The following is a 14,237-nucleotide window of genomic DNA, read 5'->3' on the forward strand; positions in this document are numbered from 1 at the left end:
AATTGCGTGTCGTCACAGTTTCTTTCCAGCGTTTTTGAATGAAAGCATATCAACTCTGGAATGAAAGCCTCTCCGACTCAATCATTTTGGAACACACAGCCTTTTCTGGACGCGAAGAACATGCCTAGGGATAGCGTACAACAACGTATCATCTAATGTAAAACTGTGTGTGTGTGGTTCCAGGGTGTGTGAGCTGTTGCAAGGAGGCGCTGTGATGAACAAGCACTACCAGCCCCACGAGGCCCACATCCCCTACCTGCTGCAGCTGTTCATCGACTACAACCTGTACGGCATGAACCTGATCAACCTGGGAGCCGTCAAGTTCCGCCGGAGCCAGCCGCGCAGAGGTAAGGGACGGGCAGGAACGGAGTAGGCTGCTTTAGGAACCATGTCACAAACCTGTGACCTGGCTGAGTGGTGTTGCGGGACACCTCTCCTCTTTTTCTGTTGCCTGTTAGGTGTGGCTGAGGGGTCCAGAGCTATAACGGTCCAGAGCTGTGACTGGGAGGGGGGGGGGGGAGGGTGTAAGAGAGGAAGAGCTGCCATGCTTTTGTCGTGATGTATTTGTGTTCTCTACGATGGCCTTGAGATGCTTCGTGCAGCCGCTGTAGTTCTCATTCTCTTTCTATCTCACACACACACACACAAACCTTATCCTCCTAATGCATCCTGGTCAGTGTGTAATTTTCTAAAGAGTGGCTAGCAGATAACACCCTTGCTTTACAAAGACCTGACAGGCTCTCCGTTAAAGAAAGAAAAATAAAAAAGGTGGACTTCTTCAAAGATGACACCTCACCAACACACGGAAAAGCCTTTAGAGGGGAAGAAAAGAGTGCGGGAGGAGACTGGAAGCAATGGGGTCCGCGGCAGACCAGAGGAATAACTAGCATTCTGGAACACTGCAAGCCTGTTGAGCATACCTAACAAAAAGTGATGGTACACAGAAGATCCAGAATAGAACACTAGACCGACAACCCCCCCCCCCCCCCTCTGTCATCCGATCCAGGAGCCTGAAGCATATTCTTGGTACTGCATTCTTGGTACTGTTTTTCCACCTGAGTTGGATAAACACCCAGCCATCAATCTAGAGAAATGAACAGTGAGGGCTTGAATATGGATGTGTTTACTTGTGACCTGTTGAACTCAGGCTGTTGATTTGAACTTGCACTGTACATCGCTGTTTAGTATTAACATTACGTCCCACATCACCTCTGCCAACCCGAAACGAAACCACAGACGGCTAGCCAAGCTGGGACAATCGATATCTCGAATGAGGGCCGCGGCGGTCAGATTTCCTCCCGTCTTCCCAGGACGGGAACCTGTGACTCTCACTAGGCCCCTCGCAGTAGCAGGGCGAGAGGGGTAGAACAGGGGGACGTTTCACAGTGGGATTGGAGGAGCAGGAAGGTTTCCCTCAGATCTGAGGGTTGAACTTGGCCTTGGCTTCACACGGCGCCCGATGGTTGGGAATAAAGCGGTAGATTGGCCACTTTCTGTTTGATCTTGACTAAGGCTTACGAAGCGCTAATCCCGGGCCGCGCTGAGCCGAGATGGGACAGGTATCTCCGCTCTGCAGTTGTCTTCATGCCTGAGCGAGTCTCCTGGGCCAGGGGAGGCAGAACCCAGCATGACACCACCACGCATGGAAGGGTTAATGAATAGGCCAGGAACCCACCCCCGCTTCAGATGAACAGGTTCTTAACAATGTTCACGCAACACTCTCCCCAGACAAAGAAAGGGCCACTTCCTGGATTTTGACGCAATCAACGGAAAATGGGTTGCAAAGAACCAAAAAGTACAAAGGGGCTGAAACTCTGCGATAATGTTCACCTGTTTATATTCTCCTTTGTACAACACCTAGTTGAAAGGGAGTTTGTAATCTGGGATCAAGTGAAGACGATGACAAAGGACCTGGGATTTTAGAAAGCTGTGTAGATCCAAATGAATTGGAAATACTGAGCTGGTATGCTTTTCTTTTTGCTCTATGTTGAAGACACAATGTCTGTAGACTGGTTTACTCCCCCAAAAAAATAAATTGGCTTCCATCACATGATTCACATGTTTTTGTGTGTCTGTGTGCACGTGTGTCTTGAACAGAGGGATTTCCCCCAGATCGCCAGGGCTGCAGCAGGCCAGCCACCAGCCCTTTGAAGAGCCCCTGTACCTCCAGACTGAGCGACAGTATGCTGGGAGGCATGTTTGTCCGCTGGGAGGAGGATGCCATAGCCTGGTGAGCCACGCCAGCACAGACCGGCTCCAATGACATGCTCTGGGCCAATGCAGCGTTGTGTTTTTAGGTCTTGTCTGTACATTTCTGTCCGTGTAGGATTTAGTGTGTAATGTGCATCCATGTTGTGTGCTCACCTCTTGCTCTCTCGCTCGCCCAATCTGCATGATCTCCCCGCCTCTCTCTCTCTCTGATGCAGTTCCCTGGTCCTGGAGGATGTGGAGAAACAGAGCACATGTGAGCTGGAAGTGGATGCTGTGGCTGTAGACATCCTCAACCGTCTGGAAATAGAGAGTAAGGACGGCGAGAAACTGGGAAACATCATATTTTTAGTCATATATAAAAACCGCCAGTCAGACAGTCCGACAGACGCACGAGGAGAGACTGAGGTTAATGACTCCACTGACTCCACTGCTCTGACTGTGCAACACAGTCGAGGAATGAAGGCTTTTCCTCGTCAAACCTTGGTTGCGTCTCAAATGGCACCCTATTCCCTATGTAGTGCACTACTTTTGACCAGAGCCCTATAGGAGCCCTAAATATAGGGTTCCATTTGGGACCCCTACCTATGTAACCCAGATGAGCGATGGAGGCCTTCTCCAGATCAAACAGTCTGTCTCGCACCCCACTGCCAGGCTCCTGCTCTCCAGCACATCCGAGCGTTAGATCAGTGGCCACCCGGGCCAAAACAAACACTGTCCACTCACCCCGTCTCTCTGTAGTCTCGTCTTTCTCCGACCTTCTGTTAGGGAGGGGGAGAGAGCGAGGGAGAGAGAAACAGGGGGGTGTAGGATGGAAGACTGGAAGAGCAGATTGAACTGGGAACATGAAGCAAAAATAGAGCATTCTGTTAAAAACATGCGTGAATATGCATCTGCCATTGGAATGTGTTGCCAGACCTCATAGTATCTCAATCCAGTATGAACTATTTCTACAGTCTTTCTGCCATTCGTGATAAATGTTAGGAACAGAATGACACAGCAGAAACAAAGTGCTTGGTTGTGTTTTAGATTAGCTGTGCTCAGAATACGGAGTGTGGGAAACACACACACACACACACACACACCATTATCTGGCAGAAAAGAGGTCACGCCAGGGCAGTCCACATATGTGCCTTCAGCAAGTAGATTTTCCATCTGCCCAAAAAACAGACATACAAACTCGCTGTTGAGAAGGAAATGGTTTGAGGAGTGATTCTGATTTCGAGCTCTTGTCCAGTTTTGAGTGGTTAGTGGTGATCTGAGCTCTTTTAACTTTGTGTGCGTCAATGTACTCCTTGAAACAAAGGCCCTCATTCAACCAACTGTAGATGGGAAATGCAGAGGCCCTCATTCAACCGACTGATCTATGCCGACACTGTGTGTGTGTGTGTGTGTGTGCAGATCAGATTGGCAGCAACCCTGGCCTGCAGGCCATCTGGGAGGACGAGAAGCAGAGGCGACGAGAGAAGAACCAGTCATCTCAGATGGAGACCCCACAGTCACAGGGTGAGTGAACCAGTCATCTCAGAGACCCCACAGTTAAACTTCCAGCAGGTCTACCTACCTACATGCGTATCGGCCCGAATGTAAAAGTGACTGACAAAATAATGGGGAGTTGGGCCACCACGAGCCAGAACGGCTTCAATGCACCATGGCATAGATTCTACAAGTGTCTGTTGGAGGGATGCGACACAATTCTTAACGTGAGAAATTCCAGCGTTTGGCGTTTTGTTGATGGTGGTGGAAAAACGCCGTCTCGGGCGCTGCTCCAGAATCTGTCATAAGTGTTACATTGGGCTGAGATCTGGTGACTGAGACGGCCATGACGTATGATAATCATCGTTTTCAGGCTCGTCGGACCATTCCGTGGCCAGGATAGAAGTGCTTCACCATAGGTTGAAGGCGATCACTCAAAATGCCTGGCTTTTGCCTCTCTCTCTCTAAGGGGTTGAGTTGACCTAACCCAGGGGTCTTCAACAGGTAGATTGCAGCCCGCTTATGAGCAGCTAGCCAATCAATTCTGAACGAACGTGCATTTTTCCATCACAAACTGTCATAAACAGCTGATATCGACTCAAAAGCCACATTGACATTTTCCCACCCCTGGTTAGCCACTATTAGCTTAAAAAGCCAAATGTAACGCAATATCTGCTAACTAATTTACAGCAATATTGTCCGTCCTGTCTGTCTGTCTGTCTGTCTGGACCGTGCTTTTGTCTTAGCATGCCGTATGTAGCCAGTTAGCGTTGCTAATGACCACGTCTTTTGGGTTGAGTAAACAGAGGCTTTCCACAAAAAACCTTCTCAATTAAATGTGAACTGCAAAGTAGGCTTGCCTAGCATGACTGTTTGTTTGATTTGGGTGGCCGTTGTTCTGCGGACTCTGCCGTGACAGGTAACAGCAGAAAGGTCAGTCGACCGACACATTCTTCTCTTGCTAGATGGGCAATTGAAGGGGAATTCCAGTTTTTCCAGGCTTACATTTATTTCTTCTGATGTGATTTAAGCATTTACTCAGAACATACATTTTTATTGTTTCTCTATGAATATTTGTTATATTGAGTAGGAAACATACATTTTTTTTTTTTTTTACAGAGAAATCCGAATATCATTTTAAGGGGCCTGTCATGCCAAATAATGTGTACTAACCATTATTGTACCAGGTATATTGACAGAAAACACATCTCTTGTACACCAAAGACACGGGGAAGGGTTGCAGGGTAGAGAAGAGAACAAAAATGAGTCGCTCGGGTTATGTTTTTTAAAGTAGCTCTCGTGTTAGAAAAGGTTGGCGACCCCTGACCTAAACCATGCCAGGAAAATGCACCCCCACACCATAACGGAGCCGCCAGAACATCTACTCAACTGTTTTTATTATTTTTGCCGTTACCTGTGAGTCAATGCCAGTGGAGGCTGCTGTGGGGAGGACGGCTCATAATAATGGCTGGAATGGAGCGAATGGAATGGCATCCAACGGGTGGAAACCATCTGTTTGATGTATCTGATACCATTCCAACCTATTCCCCTCCAGCCATTACCAGCAGCCCGTCCTCCCCAATAAAGGTGCCATCAATCTCCAGTGGTCTATGCCCCATATTATGTGCCATGGACCAGGTAATAAATCATCTAGGCTCGTCTCTGTCACGATTCATGCGTATCTGAGTCTGACTGCTGTCCCGTGTGCATCACACATACATCAAAGTGTAATAATTGAACCTCTGCCTGCGTTTGGTGCTCCTCCAGATCGTGGGTTTGTCGCCTCGACGGAGAGCGAGAGGGCCTTCATGCAGAGATTCAAGGAGATCCTGAAGGAAAATGAGTTTGATGTGTAAGTAACAACTTTTCCCCCCCTCAAGCTTGCTGTCTTTAAGAGGGGAAATGGCTCACCACAAGAGTTTCCCATAGTCCTTAGGGTAACTTGACTGTTAGTCATCGTCGGACAAACAGTTGCTCAACATTGCGTAAGTGGATAGCTGTGCTCTGTTTGGTTTGGGAAGTTGAGGGGGCGGCAGGGGTGGTCTTTGAGAGTAAACATCTGCTGCTTTCAAGACAAGATGTCTACCGCCAGAGAACACATAAGTTGCGTTTCAGAGAGAATCTACATCTGGTCTGTCTTTCATTCTTTATGTTAAAGCGGCTACTTATTTCCCCCATGCCTTTTTGGTTAGTGTATTACTGTCTTTGTCTATATGAGATGGTGACTGCATGCCTCTTCCTGGTTCATCTCAACACTGTCAGTGGCTGGGCCAGAGAGGATGGGGGGAGTTAGTCCAGGGTTGATGGGGTCATTGCTGTCTAATATCCCAGGGCTCTCCCTGTTCCCCCTCCTTGCCGAGCAGAAAGAATTTCCTGTTATAAATAAAAGTACAGTTGGCCCGGTGTGTGCTGTTACATCAGGTCCAGATGGCTCCTGCTCACAAAGCTAAGTTGATACCAATGGGAGGAAAGTGAAACGGCTCTATCAAAGGCCAGGCCAGTATGGGAGCAGTTTGGGCTCTGGCACAGGGACCCGTTTCCTCTCACGTGATGGAGCTGTGGCTTGGCAGCACTGTGACACACACACATTCCCAGATCACAACTCTCACTGGTTGGCTGGCGTGCTCTCGCATGTATACACATTGTCTTTGATTTGAGTCTCTCTTTCTCTCTCTGTCTGTCTCTGTCTGCCTATTGCACATCTAAAGGTGTCCACTACTCTCTTATGTGCTTTTTTAAAGCTATTATTTAGTTGCTCGCTCTCTCTCTCTCTGATTGTTACCACAGACAGGCAGGCAGGCTGTACTGTAGTAAGTGCAGACGAGCAGAGTTTGCAGAGGGGAGGAGGCAGAGTCGGGAGCTGAAATGTTTTAATCGCTGCAGGAATCTCCTGGCACCTGCTGGGCTCCCTCGTTTAGCCACCAAAGTCATTAGCAACGAGACTAATTAACACCAGATCGAGACAGTCGTGAGCACAGAGGCCTGTCTCTGGAGCCCCTCTGCACTCCTTCATCCGCCCCGTAATAAGAAATGAGACGTATAGAATATTGACATTTTTGGGTGGGGGGACTAGTACCTGCATTGCATGTTCTACCTTTTCCACCTTGCATATTCTTCAATATTTGGTTGAGTTGATAAGTAGTGAGTTGCTAAGCAATGCAGGGGTGCAGCACAGGACAAAGCGGATGGCAGAGCCTGATAGGGAGAGGCATCTGGAGGAGAGCCCAAAGTACTGCTGGCCACCTGCCAGCTTTCCATTCATACCTCCTGCACACACACACACACACACACTCCCTCTTCTCTTTCTCTCTATCCCACACTCTCTCTCTCTCTCACACGCACACACACTGCAGCCACATCTCCTGATTAAGACAATAAGGATTGCTAATAAAACATGACTGCTGCAGCGCTTGGTCTCAGGGACCTCGTCTATGACTCAAGTAATAACCTTAGCAACAGTCTCCCGTTGAACGGTCTAATCACTCTTTTTCTTCTTCTTTTTAAAAATAGGACTCAGTCCAGGTCTGTGGATGACGCGGCAGAGGAGCAGGATCCATCCCCAGCTGAACTGTCTCTACACCCTGATGTCCTGACCCCAGAGCTGCTGCAGTGTACACCAGCCAACCTGGTGGAGGCGCATAGAGGCTCCCAGACAGGTGAGCAAGGCGTCTCCCTCTGCCCACTGGCCCTCTGCTAGACTAGACACTAAGGGGGATGTGGCGTTAACTCTCCTCCCAATTCTCCGACTGGCCCTCTGCTAGACTGTCTGAATGCCAGAGAAGGTGGATCGACATTCGTCCAAATGATATCCTATCACTCCTACTGTGACTGAATTTCAAGTGTGACACAGTGTTGGTCTACATTAGCCTAATCTGCTCGCTCAGTCTGCCAAGTCTCCCGTAGGACCAGTGGAAATGCTACGGAAGCAAGGCGACTGGCACACACAGAGACAGAATGGAGTACGGCCGGGCCTCATGCTGAACCACTCACTGTGGCTCGTATCCCAAATGGCACCCTATTCCCTGTATAGTGTATGACGTTTGACCAGGGCCCATGGGGTTCTGGTCAAAAGTGGTGCCCTGTGTAGGGAATAGGGTGCCATTTGGGACACGGACACTCTGTTTGTCAGTAATGATAACCTTCTCTCCCTCTCTCCCGCCACTCAGACACTAAAAGGAGCCGTGGTAAAGACCAGGAGGAGGCCATTGTGGATGAGGAGGCCATTCTGAGTCTGTTGGAGAGCAGTCAGACCTTTCTCCCACTCTCCCAGAAATCCAACCACTCACCCATACTAGGTAGGTAAACATACTGCACTGTGTTCATCGGATATATGGAGAACAGCTTATCCTACTGCTCTTATGTCCTTTTCGTTTTTTGAAAAAAATCTGCTTTTTATCAACGTATTGTTTATATAGCATCGCCAATGGCAGTTTTTAAACTCTGGGACCTAGTTATAACTCCAGGCCATAAGCAGAGCATCCAAGCCTGGAGATGAGTCACCTCCAAGGTATTTCTGTGTGTTGCAGACAGCAGCCAGGACCATGCCATGGTGGACCTGCTGGCAGGCCTGGAGGATGATGGGTATCGGGCGGCCCCTATGAGGCAGAACTCCCAGCATTCCCTGCCCGGGGGAGGGAGCGCTCACTACAACAGTGACGAGGAGGAGGAGGGGCCAGAGCTAGAGAGGGAGGAGGCAGAACTCAGTCTTCTGATGTCACAGAGATGGGACAGCGACCTTCCAGAACAGTCTTCTAGACGGAGGTGACTGATTTCTTATTTTCTTTCTTTACCTCGTACTTCTTTGCCTTGCTCAATATTAACTTATTAATTACGAGTTCAATAATAACTCAATAAAAACACCTAATTACTTAATTCTCTTGTTTCTTGTGTTGTCACTGAATTCACAATGGTAAACAGTAAACACTTTTGTCAGTCAGATGAAGGTCACCTGCGGTGAGCCGTGACTAAACAGTTTAAGGGGATGCCTCGTTGTTAAATCAATGTGTCTTATCTCCCTCCGTAGACCTGGTGTGAAGGAGGCAGAAGAGAGCTTCAGTGACGAGCCCCAGGACTCGTCAGATGAGGATATGGAATGGAGTGGGAACAACTCTCTTTTTGCCAACCTCTCCATTCCTCAGCTGGACGGTGCTGCGGATGAGAACAGTGGTGAGTTATAAGAACGTAATATAGAGGATAAACTGCAGCTAACACATCGACACATCTCATTGACTCCTGCCTTACCTTCCTGTCACTGTATCGAGATGTTATGTCTCCTCTCCTGTTATATTTCCTCTTTAGATTCATCGGTAACGGACAAAGGCTCCAGGACCCACTCGTCCCTCACCGTCGCCGATAAGATCCTGGGGAAGAGGAACCCCTTTCCTGGGGAGACAGTCCACCTGGAGCCCCCGTCTTCAGCCAAGATCCTCCTAGACCGCAAACACCCGGAGCACCGGCAAGCCCTCTCACAGGACACAGAGGACACCGCTGATAAGCACTTCCTCTCCCTCAGCCAACACAGTCATGAGTGTTCCACAGGGTTCAAGGTGAATAAAGAGATACCTTACATCCAGCCGGTCAAACACCCCATTCCCTGTAACATCGCCAACCAGGCCGAGGTCTCTCAGATCTGTGTGGACAAAATGGACGTCGTTCGGCCTCTCTACACCTACGAGAAGAAGACGATGGCTCTGGATGAGTCGGATCTGGACGTCTTTCCGTTCGGCAACGGGAAAATCACCCAGAGCAGGAAGAAGTACAGCAGCATCAAGAATGTGGAGAAGAATCGTCTGTCCATCCTGCAGAACCACAGGAGCTTCTCCCTGTGTTACTCTGAGCTGAGGAACTGCCCCAGCAAGACGGAGCTAGAGCTGGGTCAGAAAGACTGTAAAAGCCCCATACCGAGGAACAGTATAAACCCAGCCCCCTGTCCCATAGAAGAGGACGAGCTCATTGCCTCGAGGGAGGGTGAGATGGGCCGAGGCAGCGAGGAGGGGGACATGGGCGAGCTGAAGATCCGGTACGAGGACTATCAGGAGAACAAGACTGAGAGGACCATAGTAGCCCAGCAGGAGGCACACTACAAGTTCTTCCCCAGTGTCATTCTCTCCAACTGCCTTACCAGGCCCGCCAAGAAGGTGGTGGGCAACAAGTTGACCGATGGCTGCGCCAAGCTAGAGCAGGCAGAGCCACGCAGGTCCAGGCTAAAGCTGGGCAAGAGGAGGTCGGCTGCAGCAGCCCAGAAAGCTAAAGCGAACGCTGGGGAAAGCCTAGCCTCTGACAGCCAAGTGGGCATGGCCTTAACGTCCATCATGCCTGCCTGTCCTAAGAGCACGGACACAGTGGCAAAGTCGGTCATAGAGGAGACTGGACCCACAGCACCACTCCCAGAATTGCCTGCTCCTGCCCATTCCCCTGCCCTGGCCGCTTCCCCTCTACCGGCCCCTGTCGTGTCCCCTACACCGGCCCCAGTCCCTGCCTGTCCCACTGAGGCGTCTGTGGAGGGCAGGTTGGCCCCACTGCCTGAGCTCCCTGCTAAAGTGCCCGGCACAAAAGCCTCAGGTCTGCCTGGCAGCAAGTACACCCTGAGGGCCAAGCGCAAGATGAGCTACGACAGCAGCGAGGACGGGGAACACTCGGGCACCTCTCGCGTGAAACACCCTCTGGCCCTCCGAGACAACTACGTCCGCTTCAAAGACAACTATATCCTCAGCACGCAGGAACTCAAGTACCAGAAACGACGGAAGATGTCCAGAAAGGAGCCAAGGGAGCCACCCATCATCATCAAGTACATCATCATCAACAGGTTCAAGGGTCAGAAGAACATGTTGGTGAAGATGGCCAAGGTGAGTGCTGAGGAGCAGCGGGTGGTGCTCACACCAGACAAACTGGAGACGTACACTAAAATGGCCCCTCTCAAGTCCTTCTGGCCTAAGGTTCTAGAGTCTTGTGCGGTCAAGTTTCCTCTCAGTGAGCCCAAGGCTAATAAGAAACAGCCCAAACGAAAGGTTAATAAGGTCAACACCACCACCACTAAGAAAACGGCCAGTGGCCCACCCAAACCTCGAGTCCGAGTCGTGCAGGGGAGTGAGAGGCCTAGAAGGACTAAAGGCCTCAGGAAAGCCTCGACTCGGCCCTCTCTGCCGTGCCCGCGGCCATGTTACTGTGAACTGGCCAATGACCACGCCACTGAGTACTCTGATGTGATGGTGGAGTTGGGTTATCTGTCTGAGAGATCCCCTAGCCCCACTGATTCAACCCCACCTCGGTGTTGGTCCCCCAGTGACCCCCTTATGGAAGCCATGTCCTCTGATGGGTTGATGAACCCATTAAATGATCCCTGTCTCAGTTCTGTGTGTCAGGAACCCCCCCCAGAGTCCTTAGGCCGAGGTGTGCGGAACCGAAGCCGGACTGCTAAACCTAGCAGCCCAAGAAGACGGACTAAGTCTGCTAATAAGCTTTCGGCGGAAGTCAAAAAGGAGAGTGCCACGAGAAGGAAAAGTACTACTGGGACTCCACGGAGGAGAAAGAAAGATCTAGAAACAGTTGACGGGACGAGTGTGGGTGGTGACTCTACTAACACCACCACAAGAACTCGAAGGCCTCGTAGGAAGAAGCAGGCTGAACAGCCCCCTGTAAAAAGCAGAGACTGTGACAGTTCCCAGCTCCTCTTCCCAGAGGATGTGTCGCCTCCTACTGAATCCTCTTCAAAGGCCGTACCACCCTTTCAGCAGTCAGCTAACAAAACCAGCCAGATCATTGACGGCTCCCATGGGGTCACTGGCTCTAAATCCCTATCCCAGTTCATTGAACCAAAGTCCGAGGACTATGAGACCTCCATAATGGAGGTGAACCAAAGCTTTGCTCTCAAACTCTTCCAAACGCATCCAGGCCAGGTGCCGGGTTGTGCTGTGAAGGCAGAAACTACAGTTGATGAGTGCACACCCCCTCAGGTGAAATCCCCCATGGTGGGGAAGAGTAAGTGCGCCCCCAAATCAGGGTCCCCTCACTCAGGCCTTAGGAACGGGCAGGCCCTACCTGAGGATACCTCTGGCCTGGCTGTTCTGAAGAAGCTCCTGCAGAAGAGGCAGCAGAGAGGTGGTCAGTGCCTCCCAACCCAGACAGTGGGCACAGAGATCTCCTCCTCCACTACAACACAGCCCCCTGGCCCCACACCAGACCCTGCTGCAGCCAAGCCACCAAGAGCCAGGAAAACTCCGTCAGCCACCCCACGGAAACCCCGGGTCTCAAGAACTACAACTCCCAAGGAGAAGAAGCCCAGAAGCAGGAAGGGTAAGGCGAACTCTCAGCCGGAGTTACCTGTGAAGCAGGAGCCACCAATGTCAGACGACAGCCCAGTGTTCCTGTCAGACCCAGGCCTGGACAGCTGCTACTCCATAGAGGACAGCCTCTCCCCAGAGCTCCCACACAACTACAACTTCGACATCAACGCTATCGGCATTGGCAGCCAGACAGAGTTCTCCAGCCTGTACATGGGCAGTCAGTTTGTTCTGACCGACAAGAATCTTCCTCAGAAGTTCCTGAGTGACATCACCCAGGAGGCCATCCCTGCGCTGGCGCTGAGCATTGAGAAGAGGCCTAATAGGCTGTCTGGGTCTGGGGAGGCGCTCCAACGAAGCTTATCTGGACCTCTGAGTCCTGACCTCTTTGACAAGCCAGAAAATGGGGAATCAGTCTCCAACCATTTATCTTCTCTGGATTCCGAGAGGTTACTGAGGAGCAGAGAGTGGGGAACGTCCCTGGGCAAACTCCACGGCCTCAGCCACTTCCAGGGCTTTCACTGTGAGAGGAAAGAGCTGCTGTTCTCTGCCTTCGACCCCGTCTTACCGCTGCCTCTGAGCTCTGCGTCTTTCGCAGACAACGAAGGATCACCGACCGGAGACTTACCGGAGGGGAATGATGCTTTGACGTCGACCACGGCCAGTAGTTCTCCGCGCTCGGTTAACTCCGTATCCCAGGTGAAGACCAATAGCCAGCTCCTCAGGGGGACAGGAGGGGGAGCCCACATCCTCAAGCCCCTCATGTCCCCTCCCAACCGGGAAGAGATCCTCACCACCCTCCTGGACCTGGAGATGTCTGAGGCCACCTTTCAGGAGCCCTTCTGCAGCAACCCCTCAGACGCCCCAGGGAAACCCAGGTAGGACCACGAAGCTCTCATCGCGGGATTATTTGATTTGATTTACTTTTTAAAAGCACTTTCTGACAACTACCAATGTGAAGAATACTTAACGCATTTGTATTAATTCAAGGGTTAAACGCTACACACAATATATGTCTGTGACTAAGGCTGTGGTGAGGCATGATGTTGTACATCATTCAATCATTTTATCTTCTCCAGGGAGGTTGGTGGACGTAAGTTGATGGTGGAGACCAGGTTGGCCAAGGAGCTGGCTGAGTTCAACGGGGACCTATCCCTGGAGGGGCTACACTTCTGGAAGACAGCCTTCTCCGCCATGACCCGGCCCGGCTCCTCTCACACCCTGGGAGCAGAAGCCACCAGAGACCAGGCCCAGCTCAGCCCCTCTTCAGCCGGGGACCAGAAGGTCATCCTGCTGCCCTGTAGGAGCGCCCCCAGCCGCGAGCGCGTCCAGCTATGGCTGGAGGCCAGGAAACAGTACGAGCATCTGCAGAGGGGCAGGAGAGACATGGGAGCACTGGAGAGGGGAAGGTTAGAACAGATAAGAGAAGAGCAGCAAACGGACAGGACTGAACAGCCCACTCTGCTCCATTGTCCAGCATTGAAGGAAGAGGAGGGGTTTGAGAAGCCCTCCGATATTAGGACTCAGAGGGACAATCTCTCTCTACATATATCACCTGTTGAGGGGGTGGAAACTCAGGACAGCCCCATAAGAGTGAAGCCTGTATCAGACATTAACACCAGAGACTCTGAGGAGGAGTGTTATGGTAAATCCATCTCTCCAGACTCGCCAGACCTGCCGCCCTGGCAGCAGCCCACGCAGCCCAGCCCCTCAGGACTAGATGGAGTAGAGGGGGAGAGGAGAGGGTCAGATCTAGGTTCACCCTTGTCCCCCAGGCTCTGCACCTCCCCAGAGAGGAGCGAGGAGAAGCACTTCCTCAGTCCCTCTCCCTTGCCTTCCACGAAGAGCCGAGGGGACAGGGAGAGGACCAGCCCCCACCTTCAGCTCCACAGCACCCCGGTCCTCAGGAGACGCAGGTGCAGGGGCGAGTCTGAACCCGTGTGCAGCACCCCTTTGACTGAAGGTAAGCCCCATCGTTCTCCGTCCGCAGGCTGTCGGCACCTATCCCTCTTCATCCTGTCTCGGCCGCTGACACTAACTCCGACCGTGGGAAATGACATTAGCGATGGCATCCGCTATCCTTCCCGTCGTAAGCTTTTCTTTACTCCAACTTTCTCTCTTACCTCGGTGTGAAATTTTTATGGCTGCTATTAATGACTGCATAATTGACTAATCAAGCGTACCAGAATTGTTAATCTGTCACAGTCATTTATTGAATTAGCTTTAATAGGAGGAAGCCGCCTGCATGCAGTTGTTTTGTCCTCTGGAATGTCA

The 14,237-nt window shown here is 51.1% G+C and overlaps 1 protein-coding gene across 1 annotated transcript in view; it reads left to right on the plus strand.

Moving 5' to 3' along the window:
• Positions 1 to 14,237, plus strand: part of rev3l (REV3 like, DNA directed polymerase zeta catalytic subunit) — a 49,950-nt gene that overhangs the window by 26,077 nt on the left and 9,636 nt on the right. Inside the window, exons 4-14 of the mRNA XM_036975690.1 lie at positions 184 to 347; positions 2,098 to 2,230; positions 2,427 to 2,521; positions 3,610 to 3,714; positions 5,452 to 5,536; positions 7,195 to 7,340; positions 7,851 to 7,979; positions 8,211 to 8,445; positions 8,708 to 8,850; positions 8,983 to 12,841; positions 13,043 to 13,926. Of these exons, the coding sequence (XP_036831585.1) occupies positions 184 to 347; positions 2,098 to 2,230; positions 2,427 to 2,521; positions 3,610 to 3,714; positions 5,452 to 5,536; positions 7,195 to 7,340; positions 7,851 to 7,979; positions 8,211 to 8,445; positions 8,708 to 8,850; positions 8,983 to 12,841; positions 13,043 to 13,926 (5,978 nt within the window). The remainder of the gene's footprint in view (positions 1 to 183; positions 348 to 2,097; positions 2,231 to 2,426; positions 2,522 to 3,609; positions 3,715 to 5,451; positions 5,537 to 7,194; positions 7,341 to 7,850; positions 7,980 to 8,210; positions 8,446 to 8,707; positions 8,851 to 8,982; positions 12,842 to 13,042; positions 13,927 to 14,237) is intronic.

Source organism: Oncorhynchus mykiss, chromosome 4 (assembly GCF_013265735.2).
Source record: "Oncorhynchus mykiss isolate Arlee chromosome 4, USDA_OmykA_1.1, whole genome shotgun sequence".
Classification (NCBI taxonomy): Eukaryota; Metazoa; Chordata; class Actinopteri; order Salmoniformes; family Salmonidae; genus Oncorhynchus; species Oncorhynchus mykiss.